The sequence below is a fragment of the Mustela erminea genome, chromosome 7, assembly GCF_009829155.1.
Source record: "Mustela erminea isolate mMusErm1 chromosome 7, mMusErm1.Pri, whole genome shotgun sequence".
Taxonomy (NCBI): domain Eukaryota; kingdom Metazoa; phylum Chordata; class Mammalia; order Carnivora; family Mustelidae; genus Mustela; species Mustela erminea.
This window is the reverse complement of record NC_045620.1, coordinates 44,565,775-44,586,876: the sequence shown is the minus strand read 5'-3', so window position 1 is coordinate 44,586,876 and position 21,102 is coordinate 44,565,775. Positions and strand designations below refer to the sequence as shown.

At 42.5% G+C, this 21,102-nt stretch overlaps 1 protein-coding gene across 5 annotated transcripts in view; it reads right to left on the bottom strand.

Annotated features, from left to right (window-relative positions):
* The window catches only part of CFAP61 (cilia and flagella associated protein 61), a 285,821-nt gene that overhangs the window by 102,513 nt on the left and 162,206 nt on the right, over nt 1–21,102 (bottom strand). For all 5 annotated transcript variants that reach the window (XM_032351542.1, XM_032351539.1, XM_032351538.1 and 2 more), the window contains 2 exons: nt 18,442–18,569; nt 2,864–2,962 (listed from right to left, as the gene is read on the bottom strand). In XM_032351542.1, coding sequence (XP_032207433.1) covers nt 2,864–2,962; nt 18,442–18,569 — 227 coding nt within the window. The remainder of the gene's footprint in view (nt 1–2,863; nt 2,963–18,441; nt 18,570–21,102) is intronic.

The window sequence follows — 21,102 nt, the reverse complement described above, 5'->3', positions numbered from 1 at the left end:
CCCACTGCCTTTCTTTCTGCTATATCCCAGCATGTCATTAGCATCTCTATAAGAGACTGGACTGGGGTAGGTAGGGGGGATGGGGAGACAAAAAACAGGTTCAAAAATTAATAACAACAATTATCAAAACACTGGTTAGGGCGAAGTTCAACATTTGTATTTAGAATGAGGACTTTAAATTATTAAATTTATGGATGTCAAGGCATTAGTTATTTTTAAACTCCGTGACCAGGGATAATTTCCCTTATTGAGGTAGGAGGATCATTTGAAAGGCAACATCCTGTTTACTTTTCAATTTGTGGTTTCTAAGAATTATGATAACATGCAATCTCCCACCCAGAGGCATCTGGCTGTTATTTAGTCCGTGTCTATAACCTGATTGAGAGAACTTTTGCAGGTACTTTTGGATGTAACTTTCATCTGTTTGACATTATTTATGGAGCACCTGCCATGTGCCAAGTAGTCCCAGATGTTGGGAACACACTGTGAACAAGACAAAAAAAAATCCCTGCCCTTATAGAGTTTACATTAGAGGTTAAAGATTCAGAATATAAAGAGTAAGTGTGATTTTAAAAGGCAAATTATCAAATATTTAGAAAAACTTCTGCAGCAAGAAAAGAACAAAGCAGAGAAAGGAGGACTAGAGTGTGGAAAAGTTGACATTTAAGCCAAGAATCCCAGGGGAGACCTGCCTGCTGTGGTTTAGGAACATCAAGGAGGCTATGGTGACTAGAATGGCAAGAACAAGGGTAACAATGGCAAAAGACGAAGTCAAAGAAGTAAGCAGACAGGGATGGATCCTAGGTTGGAACATTCTAGAAATTTCTGTGAGGACAGAAATGTTCTGTAGCTGCACTGTCTGATACGGCAGCTACAAGCCACGTGGAGCTGTCTGAACACTTGAAATGTGGCTAATGTAATTGAGGAGCTGAATTTTTAATCTCATTTAATCTTACTGAGGTTAAATTTAAATAGCCCTGTGTGGCTAGTAGGCACCATATTGGACAGTGCCGTTCTAGGCCATTGATAGTTGACACAATCTGATTCATGTTTGTGTGGCATTGCTCTGGCTATCGTGTTGAGAAAGTGGAGAGGCAATGACAGAAGTGGGGCCACCAGGTGACTCCCCACCTAATCACAGGCAGATCCCATGCGAAATCAAACCAGCAGAAAGCCATTTGCTAACTGTTCTCTCCTGTAGCATACCCAACATTGGCACTGACAAAAACCTTCATCAAGCTGACTGAAATGTTCCTCATGAGACGTTAATCAACAAGACCAACATTTCCTGGGAATCGTGTCATTTGGAAGACAGGCAATGAGAGAAGGAGATGCACACGGGTTGATCCTCTGCCCTTTGTCAGAACTTGCTGTTATAGTAATTTTAACAACAGCAACAACAACAAAAAACTCCAGCAAGGTTGACTTTTCATACACTTTTCACTGTCAAAAACTCCGAAGCTCAGAGACATGAAATCCCCTTAATAATAGGGACATCCACCTGAATCCGCATTTATCTGGCTCAAAACCCATATCTTTTTTACTACCCTGATGATGTCCTTCAAGAAAAATAAAAGTTCACCATCTGATAGAAGTGTTAGGTCAAAGGGAGCCTGGTTCTGCTGGCAAGGAAGCTGCCGTTTTTCTCACTGTTTGAAGATCCCTTCATCCTGGGTTCTAAAATGAACACCCCAAGAGTGAACAATTTCCTTCCTCCTCATTGGAAAAATTGGGACATTGTTTCTAGAGGCAGGGAGCCTAGTAATTCTTGTACCCATGCTTTGCAACAGGAAATTAAAATTAATGCAAGCTGTGTGATAACGAAATGGCATTTTCTAGAACAGATGTTGACAAATAGTGATTCTACTGGGATACAAACAATGAAGCTCGCTATAGAAGGTCATAGCATGATCAGCCCCTCGTGACAAAAGGTCAGGGGGTTGGGGTAGAGGGTGCCCCATCTTTGTCTCCCAACTTTGAACTTTTGGGGAGTCGCCTAGTCTGATGCAAATACCAAGCTTTCCTGTGCTGTAGGTCACTCAAAAGCCAAGTGCAAGAGGTAGCTGTGTCAGCAGGCTCCATCCCAGCTGTTTAGAGGGCAGACATTTTCCCACAAATACAAAATGGCAGCCCAACTCTCTATTCCCTCACTAACAGATTTGTACTTGTATGTTCTAAGTGAGTTTGAACTCCAGGAGAAAAGCCTGCTACTCTTCCCTTTCCAGTCTGAAATCTACTACAGTTGACCCTTGAACAACATGGGTTTGAAATGCATGGGTCCACTTACACATGGATTTTTTTTTTTCCTCCAGAAATATAGTACAGGACTGTAAATGTATTTTCTCTTCCTTGTCACTTTCTTAACAACACTTTCTTTTCTCTAGCTTACTTTAAGAATACAATATACATTACACGTAACATACAAAATACGTGTGAATTGACTGCCTACATTATCGGTAAGGCTTCTGGTCAACACTAGGATATTACTAGTTAAAATTTTAGGGGAGTCAGGGGTGCCTGGGTGGCTCGGTGGTTTAAGCCTCTGCATTCGGCTCTGGTCATAGTCTCAGGGTCCTGGGATCGAGCCCTGCATCAGACTCTCTGCTTGGTGGGAAGCCTGCTTCCCCCTCTCTCTCTCTGCCTGCCTCTCTGCCTACTTGTGATCTCTCTCTGTGCCAAATAAATAAATAAAATCTTTAAATATAAATATATATATTTTAGGGGAGTCAAAGGTTTTATGCAGATTTGGGACTGCTTGGGGGTCAGTGCCCCTTGTTGTTCAAGGGTCAACTGTGTTTAGCATAAAGTACACACAAATGAGGACATTTAGGCATCAGAATGAAAAAGCAAATGAAATTCTTACTCGCTTGCTAAAAATTTCCTTTGTTCAGTGCCCAGAAGCCTTTTTCCAGGGAGTCCATGGGTTGAAATCAGGGTGAGATTACTAAACTTCAGGTGCGAGCTAAGGAGAGAGAAGAGAACACGTAAAAAAGGAGGTAAAGCTTGACTTGGTGAATTATTATAATTCCATTTAACTTTATTTCATGTGTCATCCAATTGTTGCATTTTCTTTTCAGCAACTCTTTTGCACAAACCTTCCAACAGAGCTGACCATTTCCACGAAAGAAGGAAGATGGCCCTGAAGCAGCTAACTGCAGAAACTTCCAGAAGCTACAATACTGTTGTGCCCAGCACCATTTCATTTTTTAAAAATTTGCTTCTCAGAGTAAAGCAAAATAAAGCCCAACATTGGGAGGAGGGAGGAAAACGGGAGTATGAATTAATGCAGAGTTCAAATTGCAGACTACTTCCAAGAAGTTGCTTGGGATCACAGCCACTATGGCTAACATAATCTGAGTGCTTACCCTCAAGAGCTTTGTGTGTCCCTCATTTGGTCCTCGAAGCAGCAATACCATAGGGTCAGTAAAAATATCCCTATTTATTATGTGGAATTGTGGCAAAGTGATGTGCTCAAGACTAAACAACAGGGAAGTCTCTAGGCAGGGCATGAACCCAGGCTCTCTGGCTCCAGCATCTTCTCACCTACCCTCGGTCTCCACTGCCCCATAGACATCAAACTGTTGACAAGGATCCAAAGACCATCTAATTCCCATTGGTCAACATTAACTTTATTATTTTCAGATATATATACATATGGCACACCTTGCATTTACTACAAAAGCTATATATATATTTTTTCAGATCTGTCATATATATATGAAATCTCAATTACTCAAATCAGATACCAAAGTATCACCTAGCAGAAAATTCTAGGTTGCTTTTAAAAGTGAAACTGCTTTATACTTGCCTCAGACTTTCTAGGGCCGGAGATACATTCATGGACCTTACCACAGAGATTAATCTTCAAGGCAATTTGTGCCAGGACAGGGGAAAGTGGTTATTATCTGCATTTCATACAGAGGAAAATCAAGGTTGGCAATACTAGGTAATTTGTTCATGGTCCTGAAGCTCACGGGCAGCAGGTCCAGATAGGAGAGCCATGTCTCCTCCGACCTCCGGCAGTGCCCTCTGCACTCCCCCGGCTGTCCTCTGACCAGCCTTGTGAGCATTATTAGGTACACGGCACAAGCACATAAGCAGAGGCCACTAAGGGACTGACGTGCTCAAGACTCACTCTATGATTCCCCTTACATATTAAAATATTCGTGCTGCAAATTCGCCCTCCAGCTAAAGTCAGCAAAATTTTATGGGCGAGTTGATCTTTTCCTAGAATGGTGAAAAAGATATTTCTCTCTAAAATCTCTTCCGAGTTCACACCTCCCCTTAAAAAAACCAAATGCCAAAAAAGAATCCTTCACCAGGTTCGAGGGAAACACCTGTCCTCCTTTCCCAGGAGGAAACTGGAAATTTTCCAAACATGGAAATGCTATCAATTTACTGACAATCTGTTAAGTACCACTAAAAACAGGAGACTTTTGGTAACGGCACGGGCCAGCAATGTAATAAACTCAACAGCACCTGACATTTAGAAATAGCTAAATATTATGAAAGGTTGTGCTCTAAGTCTCTAAGGAGGCATGTCATTTAAGAATGAATATTCTTATTTGATACAAAGAAAACCAAGCACGTCTTATCCTCTAATAATAAGAATAAAATTTTTGAATATGTTCAAATAACATAAAGGTCGCAATTAACCCCAGCTACTTAGGGCTGCCAGTCTGCAAATGCACACTGATGACAGGTCTTTAATCTAGTTCCATTTAACAGAAAATGCAAATAATAATACATGTTTGTACCTCATGAAGCTAAAATTTATTTTGGCTTTGGTGCCTATGTGATGGAAATGTGGTTTATGTTGTACTAATAATACAGTTACATACAGGCCATTTTTATAGCTCTGTGTGAACAGGCGGCTTAGTAATTATACAGCTATAGTTTTTACTACAAAAACAATCCCTTTGGCACTGAATAATTTGAACGATCTAACAACATGGATCAAATGACTTCTAAACTGCCAAATTGTCACACTGTAATATCCTGAATTATGCAATTGTGCAATTAAAGACTTCTCCAGAAGATTTTGAGTGGGGGGCATTGTCTGGATTTTTATCTATAAGGGCACCCGCCTCCCACTCCTTTCCTTTCCCCTTAGCCAAATACCTTCTGTGTTCTGCACTGTGGCCGCTCGGGTCCTTTATCTAGTCTTCAAGGTCACTACTTTAGCCTTTCTTGCTCTTCCTCTGATCCCCTTTCCTCATTCTCCCACCTCATAAATAAAACAGAAACCAGCCACCAGGTCCCCTCTACTCCGTTTCCCTTCTTGTTACTTCCAGCAACATCGACAAGAATATTCTTCCATTCCCGTTAATTCAGAAGACAGGTTCTCACCAATAACCCTGTCTCCTCTTCGTGTTCCTCCCCTATCTCTCCCTGCTTCTATACCAGCACATTTGTCTTACTACTGTACTTAATAAACCTGGAAGTAACCAGTTCGTGCTGACAAGGAGGAGTCATGCAGTCAACAGGGGTCATATCCCTGTTGACTACTTCTCCAAGATGGCTTCCATTATCAAGGTCCCCTAAGGCCCAGAGTGGTTCCTGGAGCTCCAGACATCACATCTCATATCCACATTATAGCAGAAGGGAAAGAGGCATGAGTGGAAAGGGCTGCCCATTAAGAAGAGACTAAAAGTCTCACATGACATTTCTGCTTACATTGCTGGAACTCAATGACACAGGCACATGTGGTAGAAAGGGAGCCTGTAAAATGCGGTTTTTCAAAAACCACATTGCCCAAGGTTCTGTTATCAAGAACAAAGTGCAGAATACATACTGGAAGGCAACTAGAAATATCTACTCATGTTGACTCATGAAGGAAGGGTAGGTGGGCATGTGGGAAGATCCTTCTATCAATCAGGGTCCAGGCAGGTAATAGGTGGCTAACTCCAAAGGGTTCAAATGAATAGAGGCAGAGGTGTCTGTAGAGCTCTGGGAACTGAAAGAGGACAGGGAGTCATCCAGGGTAGGATGCTATTACTGATGTGAATGGAGGAAATAGGAACAGCCAGAGCCATGACAGAGACCCTGGCCATAAGTTGCAGCCATAGAACATGCTGTCTGGGACAACATTATCTTAAGGTTCTCTTCTGTGATTGCTTTTCTACCAGCTCCTCTTTGGCCCATCTATCCCTGCTCACAAGCTTCCAGTCTTCATGCCTGCTTCCTGGGCCGTGCTACCTACCACCACGACTTCCTGTTACATATTTACACTATAGCTTCCTTCTGAGCTTGAAACCCAATTTCCAAAGTCCTAATGGGGCTGCTCCACAGGCATCTCAAATTCAGTATGTGTCCAAACACAAGTCTTTGGAGCCCCATTCCTTTGCTACTTTATCTCCATCAAAGGCATGACCAACTAACCATCTCTCGAGTTAGGGGATTAGAGAGCCAACTTCAGATTCCTCTCTTTCTCACTTCCCACAGCTGGTTGCTATGTCCAGTCACTTTTACCTGGTCCACATGTCTGGAACGTGCCTCACCCAACATTCCCGGGACACATTGCCTTAGCTCACCCTCTTGCCTAGAGAAATGGTCTCAGGAGAGTTTTTCTGGCGCGAGTCTCTCTCCTGCCCATCTTCTGCACAGACACTGGAAACCTCTTTCTAAATTAAATCAAATCTCAATCATTCCTGGTTTTAAGTTTCCACATTGGCTCACCACTTTGATGGCAGTAGAGCAGAGTGGCTAAGACCGTGGGCTCAAGAGTCAGATTGCCTCAGTTAGACCCCAGGCACCAGTACTTTCTAGGTTTTTGACCTTGGGAAAATGGAAACTTATTTAACCTATCTGCTGCTCAGTTTCCTAGTCTGTAAAATGGGAATAAAAGAACCTAATGCCTTGTAGGGGTGCTGCAAGGATTAGATGATAGTATCAGTAAAAATGTTTAGAATATTGTCTGCTGCATAGAACATTTGCAATAAATAACAATTTTAAATAAAGTAAGTTAATACATTAAGTCCAAATGCCTGAGCATGGTATGTAAGGCCCTTCTATCAGGGGTAACCTAAATTCATTAACCTTCTTGTTATTTAATGAAAGTTCCTTGCCTCTTTCATGCCTTTATATGAATGTGTCCACATTTTTCCTCCAACGCTGTCTTTTTTTAAAGATTATATTTATTTATTTGATAGAGAGAGAGAGAAAGAGATCATAAGTAGGCAGAGAGGCAGGCAGAGAGAGGGGGGAAGCAGGCTCCCTGCTGAGCAGAGAGCCCGATGTGAGGCTCGATCCCAGGACCCTGAAACCATGACCTGAGCCGAAAGCGTAGGCTTAACCCAGTGAGCCACCCAGGTGCCCCTCCAACCCTGTATTTTTTTAATTTAATTTTTAATCTGGTTCAGAAACACCCCAGTATTTAATTTCTTAAATTGATAACCATCTAAAAATTTTGGTCTGAGGCTCCTGGGTTGCTCAGTCACTTAAGCGTCTGCCTTCAGCTCAGGTCATGATCCCAGGGCCCTGGGATCGAGCCCCATATCGGGCTCTCCCACTCAGAGGAAAGCCTGCTTCTCCTTCTCCCTCTGCCTGCCGCTCCCCCTGCTGTGTTGTCTCTCTCTCTCTCTCTGTCAAATAAATAAATAATAAAGTCATTTTTAAAAATTAAAAAAAAAGAGAAAAATATTGGTCCAAAAAAAAATTGGTCCAAAAGAATAAAGTTTATAACGTACAATTTTAGTAGATTTTAGCTTTTCTGAGGATTAAATGTGGAGATCAAATGTTTAAGACTTTTAATTTGATGACCAATGAATATTTTTAAAGTTCCTACAAACAGAACAGTGAGTCACAGAGCACATCTTGGATTTGGACACACAGTAGACAAATGACAGGAAGAACAGGACCACAGAAAAGGCATGGTCCTCAAATCTAATGGCGTGGGCTTTGTGTACATAAACAATTTCTAACATCACTGTGAGCCCTCTGCTCCAAAATCAAAGGTCACGGTGCCGTGGAAAAAAAAAAAAGTTCAAGTTAAGTGCTCAAGCCAATGAAACATTAAACAAGTGCACCTGCATTTTCACAGCAGATAATTCCAGTGGGGATTTTATGTTGCTGTGGATACAAGGGGAGGAACAGCTCAAAGATACTTGTAAAGCAGGGAGGGATTAGAGTATCCAGGGAAATAAGTAAAAGGTATTGCGTTTCATTCCATGCTTCAGGAGGACAGCTACAAAATTAGGTCTAAACATCCTTATCCTTCAAATAAAGAGGGTCACATTGCCAATTTATTGTGAATACGATGAAAGAAACATAAAACTTTTCTTGTTGCTTACCCTTTTGGGTAACAGAAACCTGTCAGCCTGCCAAGTGAATGCTTATTATTTTTGTTTTTAATTTTTTCCTGTTTTTTTTTTTTTTTGGCATAGTAAGGGCAACCAAAGCCAGTGATTTAATTAACTGCTTTCATTAATGTTTCTATTTGAATAAATAGATAATATATAAGAAAATAATTATCCTACATCAATTTAAATGTTACCATTTAATTTACTGAAATCTCTGCTTTCTGAATTGTTCACAAGAATGACAAAAATGTTTGCCAAAATACAGTAAATCCTAGCTCTAGACAGGTATTTGACCTAACTGTTTATTTAAAGAGTCAAAGAATAACTCAGATCTGATTCGGTCTTAATGATACTCACGCAATGTCACAAAATTCATGGGGAGATGGTATAGATGGAAGTTAAAAGTTGGGAGTTATGTGAACTTCCAACACCAAAAGAAAAATATAGGGCAAAGCAAGTCAAAATATTTATGGTACTTTTATTCAGACAATCTACCCATTTTTCCCCTGAATTTTTTTTTTTTTTTTTTTTACTTTCTTCAGCAATATTGTCTTGTTTAGATCACAAAAGAGATTTTTTTGGACAATGTCTTTGGCTCCTTCATGTTTGTTGTGTTAGTAAAAACAGCATAGCCTCTGCATCCATGCCCATGCTGCTGTCAGTAATGGTGCACTTGCACCTCCGGGTGGAGGGGGGAGACCAAAGAAAGAGAAACCCAAAGAGGGTGGGGTTAAGGATTCTGAGCACTTCTAAAAGTGGGTGGAGTATTCATGGGGTGAGGAAGAAGTTCAAAGCTCTCTCCCTAACCTGTTTTCTCTTTTCTCTTGGGTGCCATCTTGCATGGTTCTCCTATTTATGGAAGTCCCCTGTAGGAGCCAGCAATGGTGCCTGGAGAAAAGGACCAAGGAGAAAGTCTCTTAAATCTGCCTGAGTCCAGGCTTGTGTCCTGGGACAATGGATCTAGAATCAACACTGAACCCAACAACAAGGTCTGGGTGCCTGTCTAGAGCAACATAGGTGCTCTGTGAATTCTCCAGGGACGCATCAGGGGAGAGGGATGGTGCCAAGGTAAGAAACTGGAGGAAAGGTGTGGGATTCAGGATCTCAGATGAATAGTTTGTGCATCTCAGCATAGAAGTAAAACACAAATCCTTACTGAAAAAATGAAAATGAATGTAATGTTTGAAATGGTCACTGAACGAAGAAGAATAAAATTTGGAAGTTCTAGCAAAACAAACTAAGATGAAATTGAATTTTGCTTTATAATGTTTGGGAAATGATCATATGTGTGTGTGTGTGTGTGTGTGTGTATGAAGTAAAAATGTTATGCATTTATACTTTGAACATGTTTTTATATACATGGAGCATGCACAAGATGTAATAACAAGACAGCAGTTATAAAAGACCATCTGGAAAGCCTCTGCACACAAGAGATGGCAAATTAGAAGACACCAATCAGTCAGGTCCCTAAGACTGAAATAAAGCATTGTGGGGATTCCACAGTGAGGGAGATCACTTCTGGAGGTGTGGGGGGTGGGGATGAGGACGGGTTTTATATTTGGGGCAAATGCTGGTGGATACAAAGTTTTATTAACACAATACAGGCAGGTTTCCTCATGCTTGGCAGATAGCTCTTGTTGGACCTTTATTCTTATTGGTGACAGTTTAAGCATGAAGTATATGAAATGCTTTCTGCTAGGTCCAATTTAGTGTGTAAATACAATGATATGGGGTAATGCCTTCAGCTATGTCATGTTTAATGATAAGTTAATAAATATGCCTGGTAAGCCCTGAAGTAATGATATGACCTAGAAGTTCTATGATTTTTTGAGAACTAGAAAATGTGGTTTGAAAAACAAGCTCGTAAAAACAGGTTAATTACAATGAGCAGTTACAGGGGGAAATGGGTTTCCTTACAGATAAGACCAACAATTTTGAGAAAACGTCTACATAACTGGTTACAATACCAAGGGTGCATGTCAGAGTTACATGGGGAGTCTTAAAGATACATTTCCCTAGACTCACCTTAGCCTGGGAATTATAGCCACAGGAACAGGGGCCCAGGAAACTTTAAAACTACTACCCCCACCCCGACAAGTAGCTCTGATGTACAGAGTTGTTGAGTCTGGAATTTTCACAATCTGTTGCTTATAGAAAAAGTTACTCAACATTAACCTCACGTCTAGGAAGCCGATCACAATATTTTTCTCCAGCACAAGGATATGCAAGTCTTTTTTTAAGCCCAAGTGCCTTACTATGATGATATATTGGGAAGATTCTGGTTATCCCTTTGAAAGAAATTCTCTTTGGAGAACTCAAGTTAGAGATCAACATGGTCTCCAGAGGCCAGGTGCCCAGTAGCGGGCCTTGCCTGGTTTGGGTCTTATACAGTGGCTCCAAGTGGTCCAATTCTCCAGAGAGGAAGGGTACCTGACAGCCCTACAGAAGGACCATTCCTGGGTTCCCAGGCCTCTCCTCCAAATTTCCACCCAATATCAAATGGTGTAAGGGAAGTGACATTTTGATATATCCTTATTCCCTCGAAGTGCTTGTAGCCACTTTTATTTGCTTATTCCAGATCAACAGAATTCAGTTGGTGGGCACTATGGGAAAGCAAGAAAGTGACTAGTAGATTCAGAGCTGAGGCTGGTCGGGGAGATGTGACTAGGAGCATATGGTATCCTTAGTCTTTTGGGGAGTGAGGCTGCATATGAGAAAGGTGGGGACAGTAGGATGGAGATGGATAATACTGACCAGCGCCAATGATATCCAAGTAGTGGAGGACTTGTTTAAACAGAGATCTCTGGGTCCCATTCTCCAAGTTTCCAATACAGTAGGTCTGGGATGAGACCTGAGAATTTGTATTTCTAACAAGTTCCCAAAAGATGTCCATGTTGGTGGTCCATTTTGAGAACCACTGTTCTAGGCAGAGAAAAATGAGAGGCTCCCAGGGGTTTTGGGTGATTAAGAAAAGTGGAGAGAGTTTAATATAAGTTTTATTTTATTTTTTTAAAAGATTTTACTTATTCATTAGAGAGAGAGAGAGAAATCAGGGGGAGAGGCAGAGGGAGAGGCAGAAGAGGGAGAAGTGGACTCCCCACTGAGCTGGGAGTCTGATGTGGGGCCTGGGATCTCAGGACATGGGATCATAACCTGAGCCAAAGGCAGATGCCCAACTTTCTGAGCCACCGAGGTGCCCCAGTTTTAATGGAGGAAATATATGATCCCATTAAGTATTTGAGACACATGAGTAAAGATTGAAATTTTTGTCTTGGCCTTGCTTTTTTTTTAAGGGAACTCCTGGATTTAGGGTTGGGAGTGTACTCAGAGCCCCCTAAGACTTACATGATCAACTTGAGGTCTGTGGCAGAATAGAGGACCCAAAATATGTCCAGATTAAGGTTTGCAAAACATCCAAGTATCACAAAAGGGCCTAAGAAACTTCCAATGGCAGCCCATAAAGAGTGACGGTCAGTGGGAGCCAGAGATGTGGCCCCTACATCCCTGAATCTGGGTAGAGAGCTAAAAGGGCAGGGAGCAGCTCCAGTTTTCTTCATAGTCAGGCAGCTTTGCAAAATGGAAACACCCCAGAGTGTTGGTCAGCTTGCTTGGTACTCCTGATGTTAAACCAGAGACCATGGCCATTTTAACTGAACTTCAAGAGAAGGTCTTTTCCAGACCAGAACTTTTGGAAGGAACAGACACATAGGGTGGCAGGAAATACCCATGATTCATCCCTAATCCTTGGGGAAGAAAGCATCTTCCATATTAAGGCTCTACCTCCCCAGTCTCTTCCCTCATAGGAGAGACAATGCAAAGCAACCACAAGGGAACTAGATATGCAGATTTAATTAGTGGAGCAGTGTTGGTCTAATAAATTTTGAGTGCTTTTCCAGATGCTTAGCATGCATCACCTGATTTAACCCTTGTGCCAGGGAAGAGGGTTATGCAAAGAGGGGCCACTCTCGGTTGTGTCCCTTCAAGGGCCCCAGTATGGAATTATGTCTCAGCTGCACACAACGACCCACTGACCAATGCTTTTTGGGGGTGTTGTTAACCTTCCTCCCTTTCCCACCCCACCACCCTGCAGTCTCAGGTAGTTTCCTGGAATCACCCCCAAATAAACTGCCTGCACCCAAATTCTTTGTTTTCAGCTTTTGAAGGAATGCAACCCAAGACAGGCACTGACCTCATCATTTGAAAATGATGGAAATGATCTGATAGTAGAGGGTGGGGAGTGGGCAAGTCTATTACTCAGTCTGCACATGTGGTTTGTACTTTCTGTGACCATGAAGAATGAATGCCCTACTTAACCCCAAAGAATCACAGAAAAAACACACACACGCACACAAATTGACAATAAGCTTATCCCCGCAAAGCCCTCCTATTGCTCAGAGTCTCGCTTTTCTTTTGTTCCAGGAGTCTCTAAAGTGGGCAGTAGTAGATACGAAAAGTTATCCTGAAATGAGCAGGAATGGACAATTTCAGTAAATGAAGATTTTTCTCACTGAACATTAATTACATTTAAATCTTGGAATCTGATTAGGAGACTCAACTGTGATTAGCAACACCAGGGAGTGTGGGTCATCTTTTTCTGGGGGAAGAAGGTCTTTCTCTGAGCTCCACCCAGAGCTGGCCCTTCTCTCCCCTCCCCCACCCGACCCCAGCCACCAGACTGGGGCCTCGGTGTGGGCCCCCTGACAGGTTCCACTGTGATGTCAACAGAACAAGAGGCAAGATGCGACCTGCTCCCTGTTGATCTCTGCCTGCTCCCTGGGCAAAGCGGAGGGCAGCTCACACCCGTGCTGTGTTTGCCTGAGTCTCAAAAGGACAATCTGGGAGAGGCCGTGTCCATCCATTCAGGGCGGGGGGAGACTGACAGGACAGAATAATGACAACCACCAACCTGTTCACGGGGGTTTAGCTCTGAGATCAGCAAGTAAGCACTAACTATTTAATTAGTCACCTAATTAGTGACAGGCTACACTGAAGGTTTCAGATGTCCTTAGACGAATGGGGAGATAAAAAGTCTAATTAAGCTGCCAGCGTTGGGCGGGCGGCTGCCAGAGCCCACAGCTGTGCCGGATGTGTGGCCCGCTACCAGGAGGAAAGTTCATCTGGTCCCCACTGAGGCTTCACAAATATGCCCTCCACGGTCCCAGCTTCCTTAGTCACCGCAGCCCACCCAACCAGATGACGGACGTAGGTTTAGGCAGAAAGGCAGAGGTGTCCCCCCTCGATGAGAATATTCAGTTGTCTTTGTTGAGAAAACTCTTCCGTGTGGTGAAAGTGGAAGGGAAGGTGAGCCTGGGGCCTTCGCAGCCACCTGCTGTTCTGAGACTGGAGAGTGGGTTTCTCTAGGCACACAAAGGGTCGTCGGGACACCACCCTGGGCTGCTTTCAGTCACTGGCATCCCAGGATGCCACCGCAGGCTCCTCGAGAGATTCTTTACCTCAGAATTTAATTAGGAAGGATTTTAAAATAATGGATTAAAAGGGACTGCTCCATAATTAGGAGTAAATAATATGATGCTCAGAAGCATAGAGACACACGAGCTGAAACAGAATAAACCCGTAACTGCTTCAGCTCAGTGAGCTGATGCCCAAGAGATGGCAAAGGAGCTGTTTGTTCTGTGTAATTCTTGGCTGGGGGCGGGGATTGGGGTGGGAACCACTTTCTACCAGGGACACTGCCTGGGCCTGAGGTTCTGCATCATTTGTGAGCTCCCGGATGACTGCGATGATATTGCTGTCGCTCCACAGACCTCACCGTGAGGAAAAACGATGCAAAATGTTAAGATGAGTTCATAGACCTGGCTCCTGTCTTTTATTTTATTTTATTTTATTTTATTTTATTTTATTTTATTTTATTTTATTTTATTTTATTTTTCTTAGGGAGAGAGAGCACGTGTGAGCAGGGGAGAGGCAGAGGAAGGAGGAGAGAGACAAGCATAAGCATGACACGTCTCGATCTCACGACCCTGAGCTCATGATCTGAACTGAAATCAAGAGTCAGACACTTCTCCGATGAAGCCACCCAGGCGCCCCATCTGCTCCTTTTTGGGGGGCATACCATTTCCCTATTTGTCTTTAAAAAATGACTGTGGAGTACTTCGGTGGAAAGCCTGAAGTAGTCAAAGCATGACATTTGGGGAGTTCGGCAGAGCTGCACTGGGTCCGTGAAGCGATTGGTAAAAATAGGACTTCCTAAAGTTTTGTGGGAAAGGGCCTCCTGCTTTCTGAAAAGAGCTTTCAGACTTCGTTGCAAAGCTCTTCTTTGGCAAACACCGTTTCCCTGACAAGATGATAGACACTCACCTCCAGACCTGGCTGTTGATCCAAGAAGAGGAAGTTCCCTTCAGGTCCCAGATGCAAGTGGTGGAGTTCCTAGGGGACAACACCTTCGGGCTGGCAGCACCATGGGGGGTCCCTGCCATGACCCTCTCAGCACGGGTGGGCAGCAGAGGGGGGCTAACAGCTAACACCAAGTTCTTTCTGCTCTTTCACATGACTGGAGTTTTAGACAAGTCTTTTTACTAACAGTACCGAAAGGGCAATGTCTATGAAATACTTAACTGTCCAAGCCAAGAACTTTCAGTCCCAAAGAGCCAGGACAACCAAATGAATACCACCTATCAGTTATGAGAACCATAACTTAAAAACAGTTCAGGTCCATGATGTAAATGTCTTGGAATGCTAAAGAACCCAGATGATTCACAATAAAATATCTTAAGAGCTGCCTTGCCCCCCTCGAATTCATTGCTGTCTACACTACAGGATAAGTGGGGGGTTCCTCCTCATCAGCCCCTACCCGAAGAAAGCTCCGTTGGCCCTGACTCCATGCTTGCTGTTGGTCCCCTGCTCAGCTCCTGGTGATCACCATGGGAGCCCATGCCCTGACAGGGAAGGTGATGGGGACAGGCCAGAAGACACCTGTGGCCAGAGCCCATACTGGCCATAGGGTGGGGTGTGGAGCCTAAACACAACTTCCTCCTGGGCTCTTCTCAGATACAGCACTTTCTTGGACACAGCACTCTCAGAAGACAAGGCAGATGGCCCCTGGGGGTGGGGTGCTACAAATTACCTGAGCCTCACCCTGACCTTGAATTACCCTATACCCCCACCAGTTAGGAGCCGTAGGGGGGTAGATGGAGAGTGCAGGAAGCTCTGAGAGCAGGATTGCCACTCTTCAGCCCAGCACTGGAGGACTGAACAGGACTGGGAGGACAGGGACACACCAATGGATGCTGGTATGTGTCCCTAGGAAAACACCTGTCACCCATATCACTGGGAACCGAGGGGCCCAGGAGGCCTTGCCCTAGCAAGGACAAGGAGATGCAGGTGACTCATAGGCCTGACAATCAAAAACAAGAAGGTGTGTCTGTGCAGATGTAACTGGATGGGTAACAGCTAAAGACTGGCTAGAATGTTGCACTAAAACAAATAAATAAACAAACCGAACCATCACCCTCACGATTCCCCCCTCCCTCGGAGCTGCGTCCTACTGGATTAGTTGATGACTTAGAGCAAGTCCTTTCAGCTGCCCCAGCAGAGCCTCAGCACTTCAGGAAAGAAGGACGTCACAAGGGAAGAGATGTTACGTAGCGACTGCTTTTGGTGTCCTTTGAAGGAGACAAATGCTTCGTAATTTTTTGGCATGTACATGATGTGAGGACAAAGAGTTGTCTGTTTTGTCACCAGATGACAGAATTACCAAATTTTCTGGAAAAAGAGGTTGCTGTACTGGGCCTCACGTGGGCTTTCCGGGAACCACAGTGTCCCAGCTGAGTCTAGTAGTGCAGTGCAGAAACATCAGGAGGACGACTTTTCTAAATCTTGCCTCCAAAACATGGGTTTAATCCTCACCGGGGGGTCAATGTTTGGTGATCATTTCCATTTTATTTCAGGTCAAATCATTTATAACATCTAGTTCAAATAGCAGTTAAGCTGGTAAAGTAAAATATGCAGTAGGTTACTATGGTGATTGCTAATTTAAAATAATTAGGGAAAATAATGAGAAAACTATTTCCTCTGTGAAGGATTCAAGATCCGTAAACTGATACCAGTCTATTTTTAGCATCTGTAATCTGTGTAATGATGACAGAGAACTAGGAGTACTTTAAAATGCTTTAAAAAGGTCTGTCTGATTGAGGAATTTAATCAACCAAGTACTTATATCCAAATTTCTACTTGTCATTATTAAATTTAAGTTGATTCCACAAAAAGAAAATTATATGTATATACCTTCAGGTAATCATTTAAAATAAGATGTAATGAATAAGTATGTAGGTGAATGAAGACTTCAGACCTGTTTTTGCTAACTGCTTGACTACTATAATTTCACAGTCCACACAGATAATTTATCATTCAGAAATGGTCACATGTGACTTGCTGTTTGGAGTCTTAAAGAAGAGAAGAGACCCCTCAGCACGAGGCAAGCCCTCAAACTGTAGTGTGATTTATATGTGAAAACGAATATTTCCAGATGCTTCTCAGTATTTCTTTCTTGCAATGAAAGATTGCTATAGACTGACTATGATATTTAAAGTATGTGAGCTCTCTTGCTGATTTCAATAATGACATGTGACTTATTTCTGATTAACTAAGGGTATGTTCCAGATAATTGAACAAATAGGCTGGGAAGTGGAAAAAAAAAAATCTTTATCTGGTTAATGTGATATCAAATGAGCAGAGTAACCCTGCAAGGTTAGCTCGTCTCCTTATCAACCAGGGGCAAACACCTGTTAGGGGTCATTTCCTCCCTCCCTTTCCTTGACTGACCCCTTCCAAGGCCTCACGCTTGGGCTGCTACCTTTGATGGCTTCTGGAGGAGTTGGAGGAAGCGGGCTATTGTTTCTCACCTTCTTCTTATCTCTTAGCATCTATAGTTTTAAATAGGAACTAAAATTTCTCATGTGATCCTGAGCAAAAGATTTAGAAAAAACTGGACTCATTTGATTCAGGAGTCTGTGGTTCTCCAAAGTTAGGGTGTTTTAAGACATCTGTGAGACTTTAAAGAAAAAAATAAATGAGGAGGGGTGCCTGGGTGGCTCAGTCGTTAAGTGTCTGCCTTTGGCTCAGATCATGATCCCAGGGTCCTGGGATCGAGCTCCCTGCTCAGCGGGAAGCCTGCTTCTCCCTCTCCCACTCCCCCTGCTTGTGTTCCCCCTCTCACAGTGTCTCTGTCAAATAAATAAATAAATAAATAAATAAATAAACTATTTTTAAAAATAAATAAAATAAATGAGGAAACCAAGTCTGAGAGAAGTGAGGCAAGTCATCTAGAGTCCTGCATCAGGTGGTGGTGATGCCAGACCATGACCCAAGTGCTGGGACAACAACCGAGGGCTCTACCTGTCAGGGAGGGGCTGAAATTCAGTGAGCAGATGGAGAGCTACTCAGGGGAAGCTGAGTGCCCTTGGGAATCCCCTATCAGGAAAATTGCCTCTGAAAGGAAACCCGTTTAGAGCTGTGAGTGTAATAAAGCAGCACTGGAGAGACACATGGGCCTCAGTCTTCCCTGTGGGGTTTTTCTTGGCACCCAAAATGCAGGGGCTAGAGGAAAGGTCCCAACCCATCTTCCATTACGGAAAGCCTCTTTGTTATATGCAATATCAAAATTGATTTCCAAACCTTCCTGATTGTATGGAGCACCTGCTAAAATACAGAGTCCCAGAGCTATCCCGGGAAGTTTTGGATTCTGTAGGTATGGTGCTGGGGCTGGGAATCTACCCTTTGACAAATGTTGTAGGTGATTTTTATGATTCAGCCAATAAGGGAAACACTAGTATAGATTGGGGTTGGCAAACTTTGGAAAGGGTCAGAGTGTACATATTTTAGGCACTGCTGGCTAAACAGCCTCTCAAATCTGCCACTGTATCAAGAAAACAGAGACAACATAGAAATGACTATGACTGTGTTCCAATAAAACTTTATTTACAAACACAGGTAAAGCCACATTTGACCCAGGGGTTATAGTTTGCCAACCTTAGGTCTAGAATATTTCACTGATTCATTAATCCACCTAGACAGGGTGTGTAGGTGACCAAAAAAACTCGGGGTTTTTTCTTTCAAGAAACCATCTCAGGTGTAGAAGAGAAGAGCTCCTTTAAAAACAAAGAAATCAAGTAAAACAACTCACCAAAATATCAACGTCTCTAGGAAGGAAATTCCAACATTGGATGCACCAACCACAACAATCTTGGCATTGACAGTTATTTTAGGTTCCAATGTCAGTTTTCTGTTCGTATGGTTCAGGGCATAACTCAACTGTAATAAAAGATACAAAGAGGAAGAGAGACTTGAGGAAAATATTGTCGAGTCTGTACTCCCAGACTGACAATTATGTGGAGTTGTTTAACCAGGACATTACCCACAAATCAGACTGAACAGTGCCCATGCACAGCTATGGTGACATTTAGGGAAAGGTATTTTGAAGATATTAATGTAAGAAGATGGGACTACATCTAAGACCTGGTCTGGGTCACATCAAGATGCTTGGTTTACATCATTTTTGCCTTATTGTTGATGGATGTTTCCTATAGAACTGAGACCCTTTATGATTAGAAGCAGTAATGTAAAAATAATCCCACAAGAAGATAGGCAAGTTGCTCCTTGAGAATCTGGAGTTTCATGAAGGGTCCTTCTGTCGAAGATTACCTTGAAAACTTGAATGACAACTGGATTGCAATTGTTGGGTAATTTAAGGCAAGTATGAACTCTTTCCATTCTGGATCCATCACGCTACTTAACACAGTGCCTTGCGCACAGGGGCTCAGTAATATTTGTAAAATGACAATCTTAGTTGAATGACAAAACATGTTGGATGATAAAGGTTAGTCAATCTTGTAGATGATCTGAGGTCAGGGAGGACTCTTAGAAACAGAAAAAGTAATTGGTGATCATTTTAATGTCCATATTTGAAAAATGTTTCTGAGTTGATTTATTTGATTCACTTTCCTGCAGAGGCTTCAGTAGAAGCAGTAAATGTACAGAGGAAAGTTTTACAAAGCGATGGTGGGGTACTCTTGAAAGAATGTTAGATCATGTCAGAAGACCATGGTTCTATTTTTAATTTATTAATTCAACACACATTTATATTTGATGCTTACTCTGTGTCTGGAAGAACTACAACTGACTTCTCATCAGAAACAATGGAGGCCAGAAGACAGTGGAATGACATCCACACCAACGCACCCCACTCCATTGAATTCTGATTACATTAGCATTAATTCATCCTACAATTCAGACATCTTCAAATTCCAATAGACCAAGTTTATTTTGCATTTCTTAAAACCCTGAGTTACTAGGAGTTTGGGAGTCCAATGGTAAAGTCCAATGGTAAAGTCCTATTTAGAGCACCTTCTGCTACTTGAGGTAGCATGGGTATGGTCACATGCTTTGCCATTTACAAAGGAACATGTAAAATTTAGAGGATAAATCTCTTCTCTCTAGCTGTAGCTAGCCTAGCAATATGGAGGTAGAAACAGTCTTGATCCAATATAATATAATGTTTGGAGACTTTAGATTCTCCATAATTAATGCTGCTGATGCCTCTCAGCATGTTCCCACCTTTAATGAGGCAGACTATGGATTGTGGAAGAGACGGAGCTTGCCTCTATCTTTAAGAGGGGACTCTGACTGATATAGAGGGGACTCTGATTGATTAATTTCACTTAGAATAATACAGTCTAGTTCTATTCATGTTCTGGTGAATGGCAAGATTTCATTCTTTTTGATGGCTGCCTAATATTCCATTATATTACTATATATTCCATTATATATGTATATCACCTTTTCTTTATCTGTTCATCAGTTGATGGACATTTGGGCCCTTTCCAGTTTGGCTTTTGATAATCCTTCTATAAACATCGGGGTACAGGAACCCCTTTCAAATCTGTATTTTTGTATCCTTTAGGTAAATACCTAGTAGTGTAATTGCTGGATGATAGGGTAGTTCTATTTTTAACTTTCTGAGGGACTTTTCTTTTTCTTTTGAAAAAGAAAAACCTCTTATCTTCTAGATAGTACTGGGGTATAGGTGTGAAGCCTGAAGTTGTTTAGTCATCATGCCACCAAGAAGGAAACCATCCTGGTTGAAGCCTCAAGAGAAACACTAAGTGGAATAGGAATTCCTTTCAAACTCTATCTGGAGCCCATGCTACCTTTGGAGTCTTCAGTTATATGAGAAACAAATACCACTTAGCTATCGCCACAGTGGGGCTGCATAACAAACTACCACAAAAGGCGCTGGCTTAAAACAGTTGTCATTTGTTCTCACTCACATATCTCTGGGTCAGCTAGAAGTTTGTTGTTGAAGGCTGGGTTCAGCTGGATGTGGCTCCAACTTGGCTTCCATGTCTCTTACCTTTATTTTGATGAGAGGTAGCTGGTGAATGTGTTTTTGGCAATGGTAGAGTGTAAAAAGTGAAAATTGGTAATACTTCTTCAGCCTGGCCAAAGCAAGTCATGTGGCTGAGCCCACCACCCACAAGATGGGGAAGTAGACCTGCCTGTCATGAGAGGAACCTCAGAGGCACCCAGCAAGAGCACAACCTAGGGAGGGACAAATAGCTGGGGAGAAAGATGCAGCCCACCCCATTTCCTTTGTTGTTTAGGACAGTTTATTTCTTTTATATGCAACTGAAAATCCCTTAAGTTGACACATTTTCTAAATGACAATAATGGATGTATCATTTGGGTGAAAAAATGTCTGTTCTTCAAATAAATATCACTCTAAACTGCTCAATAAGAATTTCCCAAGACAGGTCAAGGAGGACTTTTTTGAGAAAAGTAGTTTATT